The sequence below is a fragment of the Mus caroli genome, unplaced genomic scaffold (assembly GCF_978045245.1).
Source record: "Mus caroli unplaced genomic scaffold, Mus_caroli_1 scaffold_19, whole genome shotgun sequence".
Classification (NCBI taxonomy): Eukaryota; Metazoa; Chordata; class Mammalia; order Rodentia; family Muridae; genus Mus; species Mus caroli.
Window position 1 is genome coordinate 6,278,433 of NW_028227274.1, and position 25,002 is coordinate 6,303,434.

General features: G+C 40.9%; 1 protein-coding gene and 1 pseudogene across 2 annotated transcripts in view; one reads left to right on the top strand and one right to left on the bottom strand.

Moving 5' to 3' along the window:
* Positions 1-2,358: 2,358 nt before the first annotated feature.
* LOC147000216 (gametocyte-specific factor 1-like) lies at positions 2,359-2,793 on the top strand (annotated as a pseudogene).
* A 6,982-nt stretch (positions 2,794-9,775) lies between these two features.
* Positions 9,776-25,002, bottom strand: part of Ccny (cyclin Y) — a 151,240-nt gene continuing 136,013 nt past the window's right edge. For both annotated transcript variants that reach the window (XM_029472158.2, XM_021150564.3), the window contains 2 exons: positions 14,728-14,890; positions 9,776-12,050 (listed from right to left, as the gene is read on the bottom strand). In XM_029472158.2, coding sequence (XP_029328018.1) covers positions 11,934-12,050; positions 14,728-14,890 — 280 coding nt within the window. In that variant the 3' untranslated portion in view covers positions 9,776-11,933. The remainder of the gene's footprint in view (positions 12,051-14,727; positions 14,891-25,002) is intronic.

Consider the following 25,002-nt stretch of genomic DNA (forward strand, 5'->3'; position numbering starts at 1 on the left):
GACAACCTGACCATGTTTTGGGGAGGACTGTGGAAGTACTTTGGAACTTTGGGCTTGAAGATCCATTCGTTGTTAAGAGCTCTGTCAGATGTTGTGTAGGAGCTTGGAAGATAATGCTGAGAACAGTGCAGAAGATGGAGGCCTGGTTTGTGAAATTTCAGGGGGAAAATTAAAGACTCTCTTCAGGGCCATTGCTGTTTTTATTGTGAAGATTTTGTAGTTCTGGTTAGCTGGGGCTGAAGAATCAGCTGTGATGAACAAGATACCAGAACTACTAAAGCAAAAACTTTGCATTACTGGGACTATTGATGCTGGTTAGCTGGAGCTAAGAAATTAGCAGTGATTAAGAAGAGACCAGCATCGTTGAGGTGACATCTTCTGGGAAGTGTTTTCTGAAAGCACAAAGAGGCTGTGTTCCAGAGATAGGCAAGGTTGTACTCCTTCTGCAGTGGGACTTGGTAATGTGTAAGGGTTACCCAGGTGGTACTGGTTTTGAAGGCATGAAGGGGTCACACAGCAGCTCAGGCTCGGCACTGTGAGAGGCCATGGAAGGCCATTGGTGAAGGTGCAGCCCCAGTTGTAATTGAAGGCCCAGGACTGAAGGGGTCATGCAGTGTTTTGGAGATGCCAGTACCACGAGATGACCACCAAGAGCAGCAGCAGCAGTGGAGTACAGGCATCTGGAGCCCAGAGGACGACATGTGTGCTACAAAGGGCATGGCTGGAGAAGTGACCCCAGCCCTTGGAGGAGCCCAGAAGATCGTGAGTTGGATCCCAGACGTTGGACGGTTGGAGATTGATTTTTGCTTTGATTGTGACTGTGCCCTGATATTTTCCCTCTTGAAGGAAGAAACTGTTTTAGTGGAGCCCACAGTTAAGAGACTTTTAATTGTAAAAAGACTTTGGATTTTAAAAGAGATGGATATTTTAAAGATATTGAAATTTTAAGAATATGTAAAGACTGTGGGACTTTTAAAGTTATTTAGATCTTGGGGATGAATAAGAATGTAAGGGTTGAGGCTTACTAGTGATGTGTTTGTGTGTCAAGTTGACAAGGGGTCAATTGTACTGGCTATTTTTGTGTCAACTTGACACAGCTGGAGTTATCACAGAGAAAGGAGCTTCAGTTGAGGAAATGCCTCCATGAGATCCAACTGTAAGGCATTTTCTCAATTAGTGATCAAGGGGGAAAGGCCCCTTGTGGGTGGGACCATCCCTGGGCTGGTAGTCTTGGGTTCTATAAGAGAGCAGACTGAGCAAGCCAGGGGAGGCAAGCCAGTAAAGAACATCCCTCCATGGCCTCTGTATCAGCTCCTGCTCCCTGACCTGTCTGAGTTCCAGTCCTGACTTCCTTTGGTGATGAACAGCAGCATGGAAGTGTAAGCCGAATAAACCCTTTCCTCCCCAACTTGCTTCTTGGTCATGATGTTTGTGCAGGAATAGAAACCCTGACTAAGACAAAGCCCAAGCTCAGAACCTGAAATTCCACCAAATCCTGAGCTCACTGGAAGATTTGGACTTCAAATTCCACCAATATACATCCTGCGAAGCCCCCTCCCCGGATACTCTATATACAGCTTGCCTCTGCTTAGCTACCTGCTGCTTCTCGCCAGAGCAGAGACAGCCACCCTCCTAGGTTTTTCCCTCCCAATAAATCTGTGTGAGGCTTACAGTGCAGTGTAACTTTGGCCGCCAATACCAGGATACCTTTCCTTCTGAGCTATAAGTTACACCTACCCTGATCATGGGCCACAGATCCTGGGCCGAAACATATGTCCATGAGCTAAAAATAAATCTGTTGTTTCTCTAAACTGTTAATCTCAGCTGTTTGTTGCAGTAACAAAAACTGATAAAGCAAAGTAGGCTTCAGGTTTCATCTTCACTAGTGATTAGATTTTGCAGGTATATTATTCTACCAAATGAAAAGCTAAGGTCAGTTCTTCAGCCAGGCCTTTTACTTTTAAAGATTTTTTTTTTTTAATTTATACTGTTTTTTGGTTAGCATACAGTATTTTCATACATAATATCTACTTTACTTGGGGAGAGAGAAGAGGCCACAGGAGTGAGAAAAGTCAAATGAGAGGAGATGAACCATCAGCATGTTACCCAAGTTCAGTTCCCAGCACCCACGTGGGGGCTTAAAGCTATCTATAACTCCAGCTCCAGAAGATCCAGAGCTCTCTTCTGGCCTCTATGGGCTCCAGGTGCTGCTGACAGAAGTTGAAGAGTAAGAATTTCACTCCAGAGTCCCCAGAGCCAAAGCCTGGCAGAAGACAGCATAATCTTTCTTTCTTAGGAAGAGCTTTTCCTTGTGAGGTGTACCACTTGCACTTTGGGCAGCAGGACACCTGGCTTCAAGTCAACTCGCCATGGTGCCAGAATTCATAGAAATTTGTCCTTATAACCCTCACCACTGAATCCCACTCAGCAGATTCCAGTACCACTTGGCATCATGCAGAGAGAACCCCAAGGAAGCCAAAAAGATGGCCAGCTATAAATACAATGCCTGCCATGCGGTCCCCATCAGAAAGCTGGCTGAACATGAAGCTACCTCTACAAGGAGGCCCTCTACAAGTCAGCCTCCCACAGCCGCAGAATGAGGACACACTACAGGTCCATTGAATTTCCAACCCTGATATTTGGGATGTTGATGGTGCCAACTGTCACCCAATGTTCATCCTTAAGAGTTTTGTTCCCCAAAAACTTGTTTGTGAAAGTGACACCCAAGAGTCACAGGGAGGAAAGCAATGCCCAGGAGATGCTCAGACTAGGACCAGGAAGGCAAACTTCTAGCAGGAGAAAGAGGGCTCTCAGATGCATGGATGGACAAGCTTCTCATCTGAATAAAAACCTGCAAAGTAAAAAACAAAACAAAGAAACGAAAAACTACTTTACTCAGATCCACCCATCTTACCTTCATTCGAGCCCTTCCTCTTCCTCCCTTCAAATCTACTTCAAATCTCCCATCTCCTGTCTGGGAGAGAACACAAGCCACATTTTTTCTGAGTCTGGCTTATTTCACTTACTCAGTTTAAAGCACAAGTTTAAAGCTAGAATGTTTCAGCTGTCTCTACTCCAGAAAGACACATTCAGGGGGCCCTGGGTGACAGGTGTGTCTTGGATTACATGACTATATCCTGTATATATTCTTTATAGGTGAATAAAATCTATGTAGACATGTTGTTGTTTATTCATCTGCCAATACCTTAGCACTTGTGCATAGTGTAATAAGGATCCATAAGCATGTCTGTGGGATGCTCAGTGTCCTTTTGATACATTCCCAGAAGTGGCATCTCTGTTTTCAGTTGTTTAAAAAACTTCCACACAGACTGCACCAATTCATCTTCCCACCAGCGATGTATAATGTTCTTACTTTCCCCCACTACTGCTGGCATGTGCTGCTTTTGCTCTAGCACAGCCTTGTATTCACTCATCCCTCCTACACATTCATGCAGTATCTGGTGTGAATACCTTTCTACGTTCTGGTACAAAGAACAAGATGGACTTGATAGAACATGAACACAGGAAATGGAAGCTCTTCCTGCTAAGAGGAGGTGTTTTTCTAAGAGGTTTTGTTACTTAAACATGGCAACAAATAACCTTTAGTGCTATCTTAAAACATTCTAGTTCCCAGGTTCTTCAAAGCTTGAATACTGAGTCTTGGCAGAAAATCAGAAAACCATTCTATAAAATGCCAAATCCTGGCCAGCCCTACCATCTGTTTGTTTCTACATTTAGCAACTATAAAAATAAAGAAAGCACCCAACAAAAATTATGCATATATAGGTACACTGTTTGCTAAGTCTTTTTAAAGCTAGAATGTTTCAGCTGTCTCTACTCCAGAAAGACACACTCAGGGGGCCCTGGGTGACAGGTGTGTCTTGGCTTACATGGCTTGAAGGACAGCTGCAGAAATTGACAACTTGTCTGTAGATGATGACATTTCCCAAGTCATTCAGCCTTTCTCAGCTTCAGTAACAGATTAAATACAATAGGGAACATCTGTCTTACGCCTTCATCAGGGAGCTGCAAAGGGACAAAGAAGAAAACTTGCCAGATGGAAGTATCTCAAACTAGATATCAATATATATATGTGTGTATACATATATACACACATATATATATCGGCGTGAAAGCATTTGTAACCATGTGTCTACTGAGACCAGTTCCCCCTAATGCTACAACTCAGCATGGGAGATGTGGAGTGAACCTGACTTAGGTCTACACATTTTCACTTAGTATTCCTTTGCTTCCTGTTAATCTACATTCTAAACATCCAGCTAACTTGTTTCTTTACTTATGCTCCATGATGGCTCAACTTTACAAAAACGCTTACTATTTATTTATGAAGTGGTGGTATGAGACAGGTCTAGGCTGGCCTTGAACTTGCCTTTATCTCTTGAGTTGATATCACAAAAGTGTACCATCAGGCCTTGCTTAATTGTTTTTAACTAACACATAATAAATAATAAATGCATACTTATGGGGTACTTGGTTATAGGATAGCTAAGTTGAACTAATTAACATGTAAATCAATTCATAATGTATGATAAACTTTTCAGGAAATTTGAAACACAAATGCCATATTACAGCCTCTTCAACAGAACACTAAGACCTACTCTTCCTAACTGAAATGATCTATTATTTGCTTAATATCTCCTCTCCCCATGTCCTCCTCTTCTTGCAGTTACCACTTCTAAGTTTGACTTTCTAGAGTGCTCATGACTTGTGCCTGCCCACTATGCAGTATGCCATGTGCAGTGGGCTGTACATACTAACTGAGGTCTGCAACAGTGGATTCAATCAGCCACAGATGAAAAGTAAAGTGACACCAATTCTGAATGTGCACAGCCCTTCTCTTATCTTAGAAGCAACACAGTATGTGCATAGAACTTACATTACTGAAATTATACAAGAGTAGTACTACATACAAACACTATATTTCATGTCATGTAAGGAACTTGACTGCATAGACTTTGGCATTTATGGTGTGTGTTTTCGGGGTATCAATCTTTCCTGTGTAACAGATCCAGTGCATTTATTTTTGTGTCCAGTTGATTTCATATACCACATTCTTCAGGGTTATCCGTTATCTTCTCTCTAGATAAGGTTAATAATGGCAAAAGCAACATAAAGGAGAGAAAGTCTTATTTTGGTTCCTACTTCCAGGGTACAGTTTCATCGTAGTATGGAAGTCATTACAACAGAAGCTTGGGTCACATGTCTATTGTCAAGAAGCAGAATGACTGCTCATGTGCACACATATTTTTTCTCTTCATGTGGTAATGATGCCACTCACAGAAAGCAGGTCTTACAAATTCAATTAACTCAATCAAGGCATCCCCAACGATGCATTTTCCAGGTGATTGTAGATCTCAAATTGACAATTAGGATTAACTATCTCATCTGTTTTATCACACATGACAATTCTCTCAAGGTTGGATTGTATTTTACTCTGTGTGTGTATGTAAATTTTTGTGGTGCCCTGGACCAGAATCCTGTGCATGACAGGAACACACTCTATACTGAGCTACCCCCTAGTCCCCATGCTTTAGGTATTCATCCAGTGGTGACACCTTGTCTTAGTCAGGGTTTCTATTTCTGCACAAAACATCATGACCAAGAAGCAAGTTGAGGAGAAATGGGTTTATTCAGGTTACATTTTCACATTGCTGTTCATCACTAAAGGAAGTCAGGATTGGAACTCACACAGGACAGGAACCTGGAGGCAGGAGCTGATGCAGAGGCCATGGAGGGATGTTTCTTTCTGACTTGCTCAGCTTGCTTTCTTATAGAACCCAAGACTACCAGCCCAGGGATGGCACCACCCACAACGGGCCCTCCCGCCTTGATCACCAACTGAAAAAATACCCTACAGCTGTGTCTTAGTTAGGGTTCTACTGCTGTGAACAGACACCATGACCCAGGCAAGTCTTATAAAAAACAACATTTAATTGGGCTGGCTTACAGGCTCAGAGGTTCGGTCCATTATCATCAAGGTGAGAGCATGGCAGTATCCAGGCAGGCATGGCACAGGCAGAGCTGAGAGTCCTGTGTCTTCATCCAAAGGCTGCTAGTGGAAAACTGACTTCCAGGCAACTAGGGTGAGGATCTTATGCCCACACCCACAGTGACACACCCATTCCAACCAGATCACACCTATTCCAACAAGGCCACACCTCCAGATGGTGCCACTCCCTGGTTCAAGGATATACAAACCATCACAAGCTGGATCTCATGGAGGCACTTCCCCAACTGAAACTCCTTTCTCTATGATAACTCCAGCCTGTGTCAAGTTGACACACAAAACCAGCCAGTACACACCTAGATATATATTGGCTATTACACAGTGCTCTAGTGAACATAGAAGTACAAGGATATCCTTGCTAATACATTTCCATTTCTTCAGCTATATCACCCAGAAGAGCTGAGTTATGTTATCAATTGTGATCTGAGGAACCTGTCCAGTTTTCCAATGGCTTCATCAATTTATATTTCAATAATTTAAGGGATCCTTATTCTCCACATGGTCACCAACTTTATCTTGTAATGTGACAGGCTTGAGAGGTAGTGTCTCATGTCACAGTAACTTAATTTCCTTTTGATTTTATGTGTGTATGTATATGTATGTATTTTGTGTGTGTGTGTGTTTTCCCTCCATATCCACCTGTTGGCTATTTCAGTATCTTCTGTGATGCCTCTGGCTTGGCTTTGCTCACCTTTTTGGCTGTGACTCCATTTCTCTAGCTCTCTGAACTATGTGCCACAATATGCACTCTTTGCGCACTAGAGTTAAAGCTGGTGTAAGCCCTATCCCACAGGGAATGCAGTAGATGAAGACTATCTTACGCATTCCAGTGACAGGAAGACCATAAACATTATGGGCAAGAGAAACAAGAGATGCATAAAGACTGAAAGAGAGCCAAGCAGGGCACACAGCTTCTTTCTACACAGTTGCTAAGTGACATTACATGATGTGTAAATGAAGGTGAGAAAACCTGTGAAGTGTAATAGGAGCATGTCAGAAATTAATAGCTCCAAGACAAATCCTAAAGGTGAACTGACAGTACAATGGACAGAGGAGAGTGGGGGAAAGGCATTTTGAACCAGTCTATCTTTTTATTTTGGAGTATGGAAGTAATATCCCTTATCTTCAAGTCTTTTTGATGTCATTGTTTAACTTGGGTACTGTAAACATACTAGCTTCCAAGGGCTGCTATAGCAAACTTCTTCACACTAGATGACTCTCGACATAATCTTGATTCTGCTTTGAGGTGATGTTTCATGAAAAGGTGAAGTCAGATATCCACCTCATTTTCCCAGAATCTAGCAACCCAGACAAAAACACAATGGCTAGATTCAGTGGAATGCTACTTTGAGGTCAATAATGGCTACAAGAGAGCTAGAAAAGGACAGAATTTAGCTGACGTTGGAACAACCATGGCCTTTATATGAGAATTGCCTTTACCAATGTAAGAGCCACTCTTTCATGGAGTGGGCCTTACAAAAATTGACTAACATCCCTGGGAACTCAGGTGGGCTTATGCTTTTAAAAAATGCATTCATATTTCCTAGCATCCCACACGAACCACTTAGTACATGTGTTCCTGGACTAGCAAGAGTCTAACAGCAACCTCCAATGAGAGGATGAAGGTGAAGGTGGTGTTATAGTTTAGACTTGGAATAGAATTCCAGGTTTCATTACAACACAGATCAATACCAACATCAATAAAGTATTACATATAAGATGAAGTCATGGTTAACATTTTTGTCAAAACTGTATTTATTTTGAGATGACAGTTTTTGATTGCACATTTGAATCTATTTATAAACAAAAGTTCTCAAAAGGAATAAAGTTCCCTGCCCCCCAACAAATCACAAAAGGATACAAGATGGTTTACTAGGACCTATAAACCCCAAATGCCATCCAGTCAGACATGGTGGAGGGCATTGCTCACCCTGCAGCAGCATACACACAAAGCAGCTTCTAGTGACACACCATCAGTAAAAGTAGTAATTTTTGTATTGCTTACCGAAGAAGTTTCTAGTAAAAGTGGCACCAGAGGATCTGTGGCCTTGACACATACAAACTCAGTAAGAAGCTCTAACAAGTAGCATGGAGTATGGCTTGGAGAAGTCATCAGCAGTGTGAGCACATGCCTCACTGACTCCCTTATCTCTAATGGAGCTGTCAGGCAGCTTGCTTCTGGGAGGGCATTCTGGTGCTGCTCTGTGCTCTGCATTCAGTAAGGCTGAACTGTTATTCCTATTATAGGCTGGAGTTTTCTTTCTACTCATAGAGCTTAGGGGTTCTTAGCCCTAAGCTAAGTACTTTCCCCAGTTCTGCTCCAGGCTATGCTTCCTATTTCCTCCTATTAACAGGATAGGTATCATCTGTAGCTTGCTTTTCAGAAGACCATTCATGTTTGTAAGAACTGCCAAGGCTCAGTCTTGAGATATCCACTCCACTGAAGGCCAGGACATAGTGGTTTATAAGACAGAAAGAATATTTAAGGAAAGTATGTGCTCTGATTCCTACTGGCTAACTTAGCTCCTCACCTGGTTGAAGTCCCAGGTGGGCTTCAGTTTCTCAATCACTGAAGACATACACACTTTCTCTCACTATTCTTAGAATTAATTTACTCATCACCCCTAAAACCTGCTCAATTTTACTTTTTTTGAGGCAGAGTATTATTACATAGACCAGGCAGGCCAGCCTCACAATCATGATTCAGTATTACCACTCTGAAAACACTGTCCAATTTTATACCAACATAATTAAAAAAATAGAGCAGGAAGGCAGACAGTATTTGTTCTATGTACATATATACTTTTAACTTATTAAATACCTATAGTGAACTAAGAATATATACATATATAAACTCAAAGCTTATAATATGGCCCCAGGTTGCAGTCCCTAAAGCAGCAAGAATATGCAAAATCATAACTCACCAAATTCTGCCTTGCACTGAGCTAAGCAGCAAAATTCCCTGAAGCAAGGGAAACACCAAGTTGGAGATATCCCAGGTAAAGACCATGGAGAAGGAACACAGAACAGAAGAGCTATCTTAAACAGCTGGAGGCATGAAGTCACAGCTGATCTCACCTGAACATTAAGGCATGAAAGCACCTCTACAACCTTTAGGATCTCATTATATTTTAGCTTAACTCCTTTCTTTCCCCAGTGAAAAAGTAAAACAAAATTTACTGGAATGTGTGTTTATTCTTCAACAAATTATATTTGCTGTTTAAATCAAGTCTATAGTCAAGAAACTGTGGCTTTCTTCATCCTTCAACAATGACAACGAGCTCTTTACCAGAGGCTGCACTGAGATAGCATTCCCAAACAGCATCCAGCGTTACCTGTTGGACATGGAACTACTTTGCAAACAAGTTACAGTCACTATGATTTATCAACACTACTATTAGATTGGTTTTATCTCCTTTTTATTTTGGCAACCTGAGAACAACCCAGAAAACAAAAATAAGTTTTCATTATTGTATAGAAAAATTAAATGAGCCTATACTTACATGCCTAGTAATTCAGACTAAACAGTACAACTGAAATCCTTAGTGCAAGAAATACAACCAATTAATACAGTTAACACTCACTGATGCAAAGAGAAAACCTTCCTATTCAGAGGTAGAGTCCAGTGTACAAGGCTTGAAAACAATAGTCAACAGTCTGAATAAAACCAAGCCAGGCTATAAAGAGTCACTGTTGAATGTCAGGTACCAGACTGTGTGTACACACATACAACAAATACACTGTACAATCTTTTAAAGTAGTTTAATAAACTCCACAAAATAGTATCAGGTGCATTGAACTATTTACATAAGTCAATTTCCAAATCTCCCATTCAAATAAAAGGAATAAAAATAAGATTTCTGCTATCAAGTCAGCAGTTCTTTCCTGAAATGGGCTGGTAAAATAAGGTACTTTACATGAGAGGAAGGAATTCATCTAAGAGGCATTCATATTTGGCTAAGAAAATAGGTCCCTTTTAGAGTTATAGAGATGAGGGAATACAAAATGACACTTTCTACATTTTTAGATCTCTGTAAGGAGAGAAGCTGATCCTGTTTCCCACTCAGAGCAAATCATCAAAGATGCAACAGGAGGGTAGTTAATTTTTTACTTCCTGCTTTGGAAGTTTAGGCTAGAATTTGCTCATATTGCATACAAAACTGCACAAGAACTGCATTGAATCTTTACTAACATTTGTGGCTCCATACTTTTGGGATTTTGATATTTTGTTCCTTCCATTTTCAAAGTGTGCTCTATTGAGAGGGGTCAGGCATATGATTTTAGGGCATTCAAAACTAGCATACAGTTCTAAACTTTTCCACGCTCACACAGGAGGAGTATATAATAAAGCAAATGCTAGAATTTATCTTGAACAAGGAAAACCTCACAAACCTCGGTCACCGCAACCTAAGATGGGCAGAAGCAAAGCACTTGTGTGTGACTCAGACTCTTAGACTTCATGTCAGACTCTCTCTTTGATAGGTACCTCTAACCCTTTTACTGCATTCAATAGAAGAGTTTAATCTATTCCCAAAACAAGCCAAAAACAGTCAGAAAACACAAAAGCTGGTTATAATTAAGGAAGTATGAACCTTCACAGTTTGTGTAGCTTCTCCAAGCACCCACAATGAGAATGCAAGTTGATTTTTTTTTTTTTATTCAATCATTCTGTGAAAAATACCTCAGGAAATAGTAACATTTTTCCTTTTAGTGATCTTCCCACTGGATACCCACCCACCCACTCCCCATTTTCTAAATTTTAGATTTTTTAAAAAATTGTATACAAATAGACTAAATTTGATTTAAAGGAAGCATATAAAATTCAAGGAGAATATTGCTTACAACAATGGACATGGAAGTAGAAGAATGACCAGGCAGGGAGCACATGGACATGGCTCCTCATGAGGTCAGGAAAACCTGGCTCCCCGGATGCTTCTCTATCCAAGATGCTTGTGCTGAGGACCTTTGCCTTCAGCCACAAAGTCTGAGTGAGTTTTGTAATTACACCTTCATGTTAGCAGAAAAAGAGAACCTGGGATGGAGAGGAGGTGACAAAACCAAAACCAAGAACAACCAATTGCAAGAAACCTGGAAGGCACAAGCACCCATATTAATCTGGATAGAATGCTCTTGGGATTAGGCAGGAGAGGGGCAGTTTTGGTTCAGTCCTACAGTCAAGTTAATCCTGCTATTGTTGAAAGAGAATCATATATAACAGGTGTGTACAAACACAACAAGCACATCTTACTTGTGAGGAAGAGAGCTCAGAAGAAGGCTAGAAAAAATGGAGCAGAGATAAACAATCAGTACTATTTATTTGGATGTCTGTGCCATGGTGGTTACAAACTATACTCTCTGCTCTGAGGAATCAAAACCAAACCAGAATAAAAATGAACAAACATCCCCATCCCCAATCCCAAGAGAGCAGCATGAAGGAATGCAGGAAGTCTTACAGAGCATACAGATTCCAAGGGCATAGCATGGCATTCCCGATTTGGAGATGCGTTCAACTCTGCTACCTATCATCTGGCTCCATCTGGTATCTATGACCAGACAAGGACCCAGAAACAGCAAAGCTACCAAGTAATCTATCCCTTAACACAACTTCCTTTTCCTTCATTTCCTTCTCCAGGATTAGAGTCTGTTTCCTCCATGAAAGAAGTGCTATTCATGATGGCCGGGAAGGCTTGACATCAAGTTTCCTGAATACTGATTTCACGTCCCTTAAAGCCTCTTTGCGTGCACCCACGAAGTGTGGAGGTGGGCTGAAGGCAGCCTTGATGAGGCTATTGTTAAAAACATAAGGAAAAAAGAAAACCAAACCAAACAAAACCACCCAAGTTCATCTTTTCTTTAAACAAAAGGAGAAACTGAGGGACAGCACAGCCTCAGGAGAGTGCCCCAGTTAGGAGATGATGGCTGGAGACCACCTTGGCAGAATCAGGTTGTCAGCACTTGCTGAACGCTTCCTCATGGGTTTTCTCAGGTCCTTGTACTTGTCCTCACAGAGACGAGAGATGGCCTGAGAAGGAGAAAGACAGTGCAGGTCAGGGTACACACCAAGGTCCCACCTCAGCCAGGGGCTCTGTAAGGCTGTCACATCTGCTGGCTCAACTGGTCTTCCTGCCTAGCACAACTTCCAACCCTGTTTTGCAATGGGGAGGAGGTAGTCTGTGTCTGTGTCCTCCTGATCTTGAAAGCAAAAGAGAAGAAACAGCTAAGGCTACTGTGAGGCAAACCACAATGAGAGACAACCATAGTAAGGATGGCAACAAATAAGGTGTCCAGAGTGACCTAGGAGCCAGGGTGGACCCACAGGTGGGTGTTAGTGAGACCAGACGGGGTTTCAGGGATGGAGAGCACACACAGGCCAGGATGGAAACACTTTCTAGTTTGTAGCCAGCGAAAACCTGCCACTAATCTTCAGAGAACATGACAAAATCAAAGGCTGCATTTTAGGAAATTAACTCCAGCATCAGCAGAGAAGATGGACTGGAGAAGAGAAACCAGACAGGCATCCATGTTGAAGCCAAGTGGTCAGCTGGGAGAACAGACAAATTACCAGGCTGAGCTGTGTCACCCCAAGCCCTATATACAGAGTCCTTGGGTCTTTTATTTAAAATTTCTTGAGAGTACCAACTGCTATTTCTCATGAATAGTGTGTGTCTGAATTCATCATAGTAACAGATAGTAGTGTTCCCTCTTAACCAGATTATATGTGGTAACAACAGCTTTCTCTGACATGTACACCTTGAGCCCGGTTCAGAGTAATTGTTTAAAAGGTAAATCCGTAAGGTACTTTGCATGAGGTGCAGGTCTGCACAAAAGGGGGCAGCGGCACCTCCCTGGAGTTCTTTAGTCCCAGTGCTTAGCATCCAGCCTGTCTCCTTGTCTCCTTGCTTTACTGAGCTTCATTCTTAAAATTAATTGACTGCTGGGGGTGTTGTGGAACACAGCTTAAAATGAAGCACTTAGGAAGTAGGTGCAGGAAGATTTCTGTGAGTTTGAGGCCAGATTTCTGTGAATTTGAGGTCTACATAGTGAGTCCAGTCAGGGCTAGGTAAACAGACCCTGTCTCCAAAATTTAATAAAAAATTAAAAAATAAAACAGACTCCTAATTGCTCTCTTAACTGTAATTTTTAAGGAAAAAAAAAAAAAAAACCTAGAACCTATGTGCCCAAACCAACAGCTTCAAATACAATAAGCAGGAACAGGGATGATATTGTATTACTTGAAAGAAAGAATCTCAATGAGGAATTCTCTAGAGCAGAGTGACCTGTGGACATGTCTATAGGGAACTGTTCTGATTACCTTAATTGATGAAGGAAGATCTGTTTACTGTGGGTAGCCCCCATTCCCTAGTTTGGGTCCTTGACAGTAGAGTAAGCTGGCTGAGCACTAAGCATGTATGCCTTTATTCTTACTCTGTTCTCAGATGTTATGTCTCTAGCTACTTGACTTTCTTTGAAATAATGAACTGTAACTTGAAATCTTAACACTAACCCACTTCTCCTTCATATTGTTGTCAGGGTATTTAATAACAGCAACAGTATGAATACTACAACAGTTTTCAACAGAATGAATGTGAAGGAAATTCACACTGAAGATACTTCCTAACAAACCAAAACCAAACCAACCAAACAAAAAAACCTCTTTCTACCTCTGGCTTGATTTTATACAACTACTGACCTTGTCAGAGCACCAGGCCAAACAGTGGAGTAGGCACATAAGGCCCTGGCAAGTTTGGAAAAGGACTCTCGTCTTCTACTGTGGTCTAAGGCTTTATACTGTGTCAGTTTTTTGCTTGTTTTTGTTTTTGTCAACTTCACATAAGCTAGAGTCATTGGGAAAGACAAAAACCTCAACTGAGAAAATATCTCTATCAGACTCGCCTGTGGGGAGTGCCACCTCTGGGTAGGTGGTCCTGGGTAGTAACAAAGCACACTGGGCAAGCCATGAGAGCAAACCATTAAGTGGCATTCCTCTTTAGCCTCAGTTCTAGCTTCTGGGGTCCTGCCCTGCCTTGTCTTCCCTTTCAACAATGAACTATAATGTAGAAATACTATGATTCTTTTTTCCTCAAGCTGGTATTAGTAACGTTTTATCAAAGCATAGAAACTAATCTAGAACAGGCTCTATCTCTGAGACCACATTGCCTAGGGGCTGAAGTCTAGAGGGACAGAGAACAGGGTCAGCACACATTGGAGCAGGGGTCACTAGAGTTCCTTCTTAACTCTTTGCCTTTCATGCTACCCATTAAACCAGATGTGAAGAGTTGATAGAAACATACATTTGCTGTGATAAACAGTCATTGCTTAGTGACAACAGCCTTCAACCCAGACCATATCCATTTAGGCAGGGTCTTAGTTCCCACTACCCCCCTTTTTTTTTAATTATTGTTAATGCATGATGGAAAATACTTATTTTTGTAGACTTATAAAAACAAAAAAAGTAAAACCATAAACTTAAGAATGTTAAAAAGAAACATTTAGAAATAGAATTGGTATATAATAAGGAAAAGCTGCCTTATGGTTGTTAAAAAATGAAGAATACATATATACTCAGTTAAGGTACTGGCCTGCAATCCATCTAGAGTCCTGTCCTTAATTTCCCAACACATAGTGGAGAATACTGAAAGTGTGGGGCACAGAGCTGGTAATGGGGCAATGCATTGCAGTGGTGTGTGACTCCCCCTTACCTCAAGCTTGTGGGCACGCTCTCTGCTTAGGGGCTCCAGAGGAAAGCTCAGGTTGTTTGCTTCTGCCAGAGACCGAAGATCAAAATAATACTTGGCATACACACTGGAAGGAACATTGATGTTAAACTGTAGCAATTCAAGAAACTGCCTCTCCAGTTCATTCCTACAAAACAAAAGCAACAAGTCACTTAGCTGCTTACGAATAGGCATGGCTGCCACCCACTGAGAACTCCACAAAATTGCATCCTTCAGGAACAAAATTGATCTAATTAACTGCCTGGATGAACACTAGCTATGCAATATCACCAAAATATAAGCTGGAGCCCTGAAAGATGAAGTCTGACTGCGATGAAAATAGAAACTGCTTTAGAGAGATTCATATCACTAAGGCCTGACACAGGCAATGCCTGTCCCTCAAGGAATCCATCAAGGAACAGGCCAGGGAGTCTCAGAAAATATCTATACAGAGCAGCTGGCCTCTGTAGCCGAGGTCTACACTTCCTCATTGGGAGGAAAAGGGAAGTGTTTAGAAGATTTTTTGTTTCTTTGTTTGTTTTTTTGAGACAGGGTTTCTCTGTGTAGTCCTGGCTCTCCTGGAACTCACTCTGTAGACCAGGCTGGCCTCGAACTCAGAAATCCGCCTGCCTCTGCCTCCCAAGTGCTGGGAGTAAAGGCGTGCGCCACCACCGCCCGGCTTTTTTTTTTTTTTTTTTTTTAAATTAGGTATTTTCTTCATTTACATTTCCAATGGTATCCCAAAAGTCACCCATAGACTCCCCCCTCCCCCACTCCCCTACCCACCCACTGCCACTTCTTGGCCCTGGTGTTTTCCTGTACTGAGGAATATAAAGTTTGCAAGATCAATAGGCCTCTCTTTCCACTGATGGCCCACTAGGCCATCTTTTGATACATATGCAGCTAGAGACACGAGCTCTGGGGTACTGGTTAGTTCATATTGTTGTTCCACCTATAGGGTTGCAGACCCCTTTAGCTCCTTGGGTACTTTCTCTAGCTTCTCCATTGGGGGCCCTGTGATCCATTCAATAGCTGATTGTGAGTATCCGCCTCTGCATTTGCTAGGCCCTAGCATAGCCTCACTAGAGACAGCTATATCTGGGTCCTTTCAGCAAAATCTTGCTGGTGTACGCAATGGTGTCAGCGTTTGGAGGTTGATTATGGGATGGATCCCCGGGTATGGAAGTCTCTAGATGGTCCATTCTTTCGTCTCATCTCCAAATTTTGTCTCTGTAACTCCTTCCATGGGTGTTTTGTTCCCAATTCTAACAAGGGGCAAAGTGTACACATTTTGGTCTTCGTTTTTCTTGAGTTTCATGTGTTTTGCAGATTGTATCTTGTATCTTGGGTATTCTAAGTTTCTGGACTAATATCCCCTTATCAGTGAGTACATACCATGTGAGTTCTTTTGTGATTGGGTTACCTCACTCAGGATGATGCCCTCCAGGTCCACCCATTTGCCTAGGAATTTCATAAATTCATTGTTTTTAATAGCTGAGTAGTACTCCATTGTGTAAATGTACCACATTTTCTGTATCCATTCCTCTGTTGAGGGACATCTGGGTTCTTTCCAGCTTCTGGCTATTATAAATAAGGCTGCTATGAACATAGTGGAGCATGTCTTCTTATTACCAGTTGGAACATCTTCTGGATATATGCCCAGGAGAGGTATTGCTGGATCCTCCGGTAGTACTATGTCCAATTTTCTGAGGAACCGCCAGACTGATTTCCAGAGTGGTTGTACAAGCTTGCAATCCCACCAACAATGGAGGAGTGTCCCTCTTTCTCCACAGTCTCGCCAGCATCTGCTGTCACCTGAGTTTTTGATCTTGGCCATTCTGACTGGTGTGAGGTGGAATCTCAGGGTTGCTTTGATTTGCATTTCCCTGATGATTAAGGATGCTGAACATTTTTTCAGGTGCTTCTCAGCCATTGTGTATTCCTCAGGTGAGAATTCTTTGTTTAGCTCTGAGCCCCATTTTTTAATGGGGTTATTCGATTTTCTGGAGTCCACCTTTTTGAGTTCTTTATATATATTGGATATTAGTCCCCTATCTGATTTAGGATAGGTAAAGATCCTTTCCTAATCTGTTAAAAATTCCACCAGAGAACTTCTAAACCTGATAAACAGCTTCAGTGAAGTAGCTGGATATAAAGTTAACTCAAACAAGTCAATGGCCTTTCTCTACACAAAGGATAAACAGGTTGAGAAAGAAATTAGGGAAACAACACCCTTATCAATAGTCACAAATAATATAAAATACCTTGGCATGACTCTAACTAAGGAAGTGAAAGATCTGTATGATAAGAACTTCAAGTCTCTGAAGAAAGAAATTAAAGAAGATCTCAGAAGATGGGAAGATCTCCCATACTCATGGATTGGCAGGATCAATATTGTAAAAATGGCTATCTTGCCAAAAGCAATCTACAGATTCAATACAATCCCCATCAAAATTCCAACTAAATTCTTCAACGAATTAGAAAGGGCAATCTGCAAATTCATCTGGAATAACAAAAAACTCTAGGAGAGCAAAAACTCTTCTCAATGATAAAAGAACCTCTGGGGGAATCACCATGCTGGACCTAAAGCTGTACTACAGAGCAATTGTGATAAAAAACTGCATGGTACTGGTATAGTGACAGACAAGTAGACCAATGGAATAGAATCGAAGACCCAGAAATGAACCCACATACCTATGGTCACTTGATCTTTGACAAGGGAGCTAAAACCATCCAGTGGAAAAAAGACAGCATTTTCAACAAATGGTGCTGGCACAACTGGTGGTTATCATGTAAAAGATTGCGAATTGATCAATTCCTATCTCCTTGTACTAAGGGCAAATCTAAGTGGATCATGGAACTCCACATAAAACCAGAGACACTGAAACTTATAGAGGAGAAAGTGGGGAAAAGCCTGGAAAATATGGGCACAGGGGGAAAATTCCTGAATAGAACAGCAATGGCTTGTGCTGTAAGATCGAGAATTGGCAAATGGGACCTCTAAAATTGCAAAGCTTCTGTAAGGCAAAAGACACCATCAATAAGACAAAAAGGATTCTTTTTTTTCCATTTTTTTTATTAGGTATTTTCTTCATTTACATTCAAATGCTATCATGAAAGTCCCCTATACCTACCGCCCCTGCTTCCCTACTCACCCACTCCCACTTCTTGGCCCTGTTGTTTCCCTTGTACTGGGGCATATAGAGTTTGCAAGACCAAGGGGCCTCTCTTCCCAGAGATGGCCGACTAGGCCATCTTCTGCTACATATGCAGCTAGACATGAGCTCTGGGGGTACTGGTTAGTTCATATTGTTGTTCCACCTATAGGATTGCAGACCCCTTTAGCTCCTTGGGTACTTTCTCTAGCTCCTCCATTGGGGGCACTGTGTTCCATCCAATAGCTGACTGTGAGCATCCACTTCTGTTTTTGCCAGGCACTGGTATAGCCTCACAAGAGACAGCTATATCAGGGTCCTTTCAGCAAAATCTTGCTGGCATATGCAATGGTGTCTGCGTTTGGTCGCTGATTATGGGATGGATCCCCAGGTGGGGCAGCCTCTGTATGGTCCATCCTTTTGTCTCAGCTCCAAACTTAGTCTCTGTAACTCCTTCTATGGGTGTTTTGTTCCCAATTCTAAGAAGGGGCAAAGTGTCCACACTGGTTTTCGTTCTTGATTTTCACTTGTTCTGCAAATTGATATCTTGGGTATTCTAAGTTTCTGCGCTAATATCCACTTATCAGTGAGTGCATATCAAGTGACTTCTTTTGTGATTGGGTTACCTCACTCAGGATGATATCCTCCAGATCCATCCATTTGCCTAGGAATTTCATAAATTCATTGTTTTTAATAGCTGAGTAGTACTCCATTGTGTAAATGTGCCACATTTTCTGTAAACATTCCTCTGTTGAGGGCCATCTGGGTTCTATCCAGCTTCTGGCTATTATAAATAAGGCTGCTATGAACATAGTGGAGCGTGTGTCCTTTACCAGTTGGAATATCTTCTGGAAATATGCCCAGGAGAGGTATTGCTGGAACCTCTGGTAGTACTATGCCCAATTTACGTGAAAAGATAATTCTAGACCCAGCCCTTAAAGGAATTCCAGGAGCTTGGGCTTTGAGCTGGGTGTTTCAGAACATGCTAAAGAAGTAGATCATGTGCCCCAGTACAGGGGAATGCCAGGGCCAGGAAGCAGGAGTGGGTTGGTTGGGCAGCAGGGTTGGGGAGGGTATAGGGGGCTTTGGGATAGCATTTGAAATGTAAATAAAGACAATATCAAATAAAAAAATGAAAAAAAAAAAAGAAGCTGGCAGAACACTTCTACTCTAGCTTTAGCTTAGTTGGTCTGGAGATGGGCCCTTCTGATAGGTTCCATGTGGGGTTGGCTGCTGGACAGTTCTCCACGGTGAGACGAGAGGTGTTTAGGTACACAGACAGCTCACTTTTATTTTTATAAGTAGGAATGGCAACAGCCAGAGTGAATTTTCATATTTCAACACCAAGAATATCTCATTCATCTTTCAAAGTAGACATACTTGGTTAATATTGTGGGAGTTGGTCCTGATTATCTCCCCAGAAAGTAAGCACCTAGTATGTTGGGCCAACACTCTAGCTTCTACATTTCTTAGCTAGGATACCTGTTTTTCATGCCAGCTGTTTTTCTAGATAAGTGAAAAGAGTTCTGAGTAAGGAGGATGAAGCTCTGGTGGAAAGGGGCAGCCAGAGATGGAGGAATTGGAGCAGAGGAACCCACTTGGTAGGGGCCTAGTCTCTATTCCTCATTTGTGAAGCTGAACTTGGATGGGTCCTGAAGATCCTATGCATCACTCTTTGAACCTAAGCCAGTGCACCACTATTTTGCTCTCAGTCCTATTCAACTTGTGCCTAAGAACCACAGTGAAAGCACACACACATAAAAATTACCTTACATTCAGTCTTATGAAGTTGATAGAGGCTGGTAAAGAGGAAATTAATAAATCCCTTAAAGAAATACAGAAAAATACAAACAAACAGGTGAAGGAAACGAACTAAACTATTCAAGAACTGAAAACAGTACCAGAAACAAACAAACAAACAAACAAACAAACCAAAAAAACCCAAAAAACAAAAAACAACCCCCCCCCCAAACTGAGGAATCCTGGAGATGAAACAGGAAGTACAGATTCAAGCATCACCAACAGACTACAAGAGATAAAAGAGAATCTTAGGTGCAGAAGATACAATAAAAGATAGTGATACATCAGCCAAAGAAATATGAAATTTAATAAGTTCCCAACAGAAAACAACCAGGAAATCTGGGAGACTGTAAAAAGATCAAAATGAAGAATTGCAGGAATAGAAGAAGATGAGGAGGAAGAGGAAGGAGGAGGAGGAAGAAGAAGAAGAGGAGGAGGAGGCGGTGGCAGCGGCGGAAGCAGCAGCAACAGCAGCAGCAGCATCCCAGCTCAAAGGTCCAAACAGTATTTTCAACAAAATCATAGAAGAAAATTTCCCTACCATAAAGAAAAGATGCCCATAAATGTACAAGAAGCTTACAGAACACCAATACTAGACCATAAAAGAGAATCTTCCCACCACAAAATAATCAAAACACTAAATGTACAGAACAAAGAAAAACCTGCAAGGGAAAAAGGCTTAGTACCATTTAAAGGCAGACCTATTAGAATTACAGCCTACTTCTCAACAGTGACTGTGAAAGTCAGAAGGGCCTGGGCAGTCTAAGAAATGACAGATACCAGATAGACAACAAATGACAGTAGCTTAGACTACTATACCCAACAAAACTTTCACTCACCATAGATGGAGAAAACAGATATTCTACGACAAAACCAAATTTAAACAATATTAATTCCCAAATCGAGTCCTACAGAATATAGTAGAAGTAAAACTGCAACTCAAGGAAGTTAACTACAACCAAGGTAAGAGACAAAACAAAAAGAAGTGCAGACACACAGATGCACAGATAGGAGAAAGGATACATTCAGTACCACCACGACCATTAAAATAACAGAAATTAACAATCATTGGTCATTAATATCTCTCAACATCAATAGACTCAACTACCCAATAAAAACACATAGACTAGAGAATGGATGCTAAAACAGAACCTATCATTCTGCTACATATAAGAAACAAATCTCAATAACAAAGATAGACATTTCCTCAGAGTAAAGGGCTAGAAAAAAAAATTCCAAGCAAATGAAGAGTAACCATTCTAAATCTAATAAAATAGATTTCCAACCAAAATCAATCAAAAGAGTCAAGGAAAGATTTCATACTTATCAAAGGAAAAAAAAATCTACCAGGATGATATCTCAATTTTGAACTCATATGCCCCAAATGCAAGGGCACTCATAGTTGTAAAAGAAACACTGTTGATGCTTAAATCACACATTGAACCCCAAACGTAAATAGTGGGAGATTTCAACATGCCATTCTCACTAATGGACAAGTCATCCAGACAGAAATCAAACAGAAATAATGGAACTAACAGATGTTATGACTCAAATGGAACTAACAGAGATCTATAGAACATCTCACCCAAACACAAAGACTATCCTCAGCACCTCATGGAAACTTCACCAAACTGAGTTACAAAGCAAGTCTTAGCACACATAAGACAACTGAAATAACACCCGGTATCTTCTCAGACCACCATGGATTAAAGCTGGACTTCAACAACAACACCTACAAAATCATAGAAACTGAACAATTTTCTACTGAATGACATCTGGGGCAAGGTAGAAATAAAGAAATTAAAGACTTTTTAGAATTCAATGAAAATGAATGTACACCATGCCCAAACTTATGGGACACAATGAAATTTGTGATAAAAGGAAAGTTCATAGCATTACAATGTCTTCATGAAGAAATCAAGGAGAGCTCGTATTTGTGATTTAACAGCATACCTGACATTTTTAGAACAAAAAGAAGAGTAGATGGCAGGAAATAAAAGTCAAGGCTGAGATAAGATAAGGCAGATGGGTAATATCCAAATTAACAAAATCAGAACTGAAAAGGGGGCAGATACCAAAGAAGATAAAAAAAAAATGTATATATTTTGGTCTTTCTTCAAAAATCTGTACTCCACATAATTGGAAAATCTAAATGAAATGCATGATTTTATTGATATATACCACTTACCAAAGTTAAATCAAGATATTAGGTAAACTATATAAATAGTCCTCTAACCCTAAGGATATAGAAGCAAACATTAAAAGTCTTCCAACAACAACAATGACAATAGCAGCAGCCACCGCCACCATCAACCCTGGCTAGACAATTTTAGTTAAGAAATCATACCAAGACTTTCAAAGAAGAGATAATTCCAATTCTCCTCAAATTATTCCATAAAATAGAAACAGAAGGAACACTGTCAAATTCCTTTTGAGTCCACATTCGCCCTGATACCTAGCCACACACAGACTCAACAAAGAGAATTCAGACAAATTTCCCTTATGAAATGCAAAGTAGTCAATAAAATACTTGTAAACTAAATCTAAAAACACATAAAAAACATCATCCACCATCCATGATCAAGTATGTTTCATCTGAGAGATGCAGGAATTGTATAAAACAGGGAAATCAATCAATGTAATACACCAAATAAACAAACTACAAATAAAACAAAACAAAATACAAAGACAAAAAAACATTATGATCTCATTAGATGCTGAAAAAGTCTTTGACAAAATCTAACAACCCACCATGTTAAAAGTCTTGGAGAGATCATGGATACAAGGCACCTACATAAACACAATAAAAGCAATACATAGCAAACCAATAGGAATCTCAAATTAAATGAAAAAAAAAACTGGGAAGCAATCACACTAAAATCAGGCACAAGACAAAGCTGCCCACTCTCACCCTATCTATCCAATATAGTACTTGAAGTTTTAGGGAGAGCAGTAAGCAGATCAAAAGGATACTAACAGAAAAGGAAGAAGTCAAAGTATTGCTATTGGAGTATGATATGATAGTTTACATAAGTGACTTCAAAATTGTACCAGGGAACTTCTAAAGCTGTAAACACCTTCAGAATGGTGGCTCGATAAAAAAATCAACTAAAAAAAAAAAATCAGCAAAACAACATCCATTACAATAGCCACAAATAATATAAAATATCTTGGTGCAAATCTAACCAAATAAGTGAAAGACCTGTATAAGAACTTCAATTCTTTAAAGAAAGAATGGTGGCTAGGCTGGAGGGAGGAAAGAAAGAGAGCTAGCTGCACAATAGTGTACTTTACTGAATGCTAAAAATAAAAGTTTCATGCTATGCATATTTTAACCACAAACTGAACAACAATCAACAACCACCACCACAGACACCAGGCACCAACAGAGGGACTGAGGTTCTTTATGTCCTCATCGGTCTGTGATAAATAGATAAGTAGCCTGGCTTCTGGTCACTGAAGATTTCCCCAGAATACATATGAAAATGACCCTTAAAGGGACTACTACAAACACAAGTGAATCATACAAATGCCAAGTGAAATTTTTAGAAATGTCTGAGTAGAGACTAGAAAGATAGCTCAGTAGGTAAATGCTTACCTTGAAAGTACAATGACATGACTCAGAACTCTTCAAACTCAAGTAAAAGCTGAAAACAACACTGTATATCTATAATTCCCATGCTCCAAATACAGTTGCAAAGTGGAAGATCCTCAGTTCACTGGGCAGCCAGCTTGTTGTATAGACTGGCCAGGCAAATCGCCTATCTCAAGGTAGAGGGGGAGGACTGACATCCAATGTTGTCAGATCTCTACACATGCACACACCCATGCCCACAACCACACATGCATGCAAGCTACACATGCCCGTAGAACTCAGCACAACCAGGCCTCAGCATCTGCTTTCCTATGTTCAGCAACTATCATTTGATATTTTGGAGTTCAAAATCCGCTTTGTGATGGCGTGAGAACATAACAACTAGTCTGTGGTTTATGTCTATCTGCACAAGATTGGCCTGGTTGGGGGAGCATGATTGTCTGTCCAACTGAGACCAATACAAGTTTGTAAATGGAACCAACTGCTCTCCCAGACAGTTGCAGATAGGAGTGTAGGTCCAGTGGCTATGCAAACCTTACACTACTACCTTCTGCACGTAGTTCGTCAGGAGGCAGACTCCAGAGAAATGTCCGACTTGAGGACACTGGAAACAGCCCACTGCTGAGTAGGCTGTGTTCATCTTTGTCTTGGCCCAGGCTCCTTGCTTCCAAGGAGGCCTCAATCCTGCTATCCTCTCTAAGAGGTATTTTCTTTCCTTAGTCACTTGAATGATATGCCCCCTTTCACTCTAGAGGAATTACCAAGCTTTGGTGCAAAGGTAGAGATAAAGACTTCTTATAGAAAGTAGGGCTTGAGAGCTCCACTTTATCACCCAATAACAGTGTGAAGTCTCTTTACAAATGTGGTTCAAGGCTACAGATTCCTTGGTAACTATACCTTTTAACCATTTACAGCATATTAGTCTGTCAAGACTGCTGAGACAAATGCCACAGCTAAAACCATCTTTTTTTCTGTTGGAGGGCGGCATCTGAGGTTTTCCTCCTTGTCCTACAGGTAGTTGTTCTCCTGGGTCTCCCATGGTCTCAACCACATTGTTATGTCCTCGGGTTCTTTGCAAATAGTGATATCTTGACTTCTTCCCTGTCAATTTGTATCCATTTGTTCTCTTTTTGTTGTCTAATTGCTCTGAGTAGAACTTTGAGTATTATATTGAGTAGGTAAGGATAAAGTGGGTAGCCTTGTCTTGTCCCTGATTCTTGAGTTTCTCTCCATTTAGTTTGATGCTGGCTATTGGTTTGTTGTATATTGCTTTTATTATGTTTAGGTATGCACCTTGAATTCCTGATATCTCCAATATTTTTAACATGAATGGGTGTTGTATTTTGTCAAAGGTTTTTTTCAGCCTCTAATGAGATGACCACGTGGTTTTGTTCTTTGAGTTTGTTTATATCGTGTATTACATTGATGGATTTCCGTATATTGAACCATCCCTGCATTCCTGGGATTAAGCCTGCTTGATCATGGTGGATGATCATTGGTCTGTAGTTCTTTCTTTTCTTTTTTTTTTTGTGGCTTAGGTATCAGTGTGACTGTGGTTTCATAGAAAGAACTGGGTAGTGTTCCTTCTATTTCTACCTAATGGAATAGTTTGAGGAATATTGGTATTAGATCTTCTTTGAAGTACTGATAGAATTCTGCACTAAAACCATCTGGCCCTGGGAGTTTTGGGTTGGGAGATTTCACTGCTTC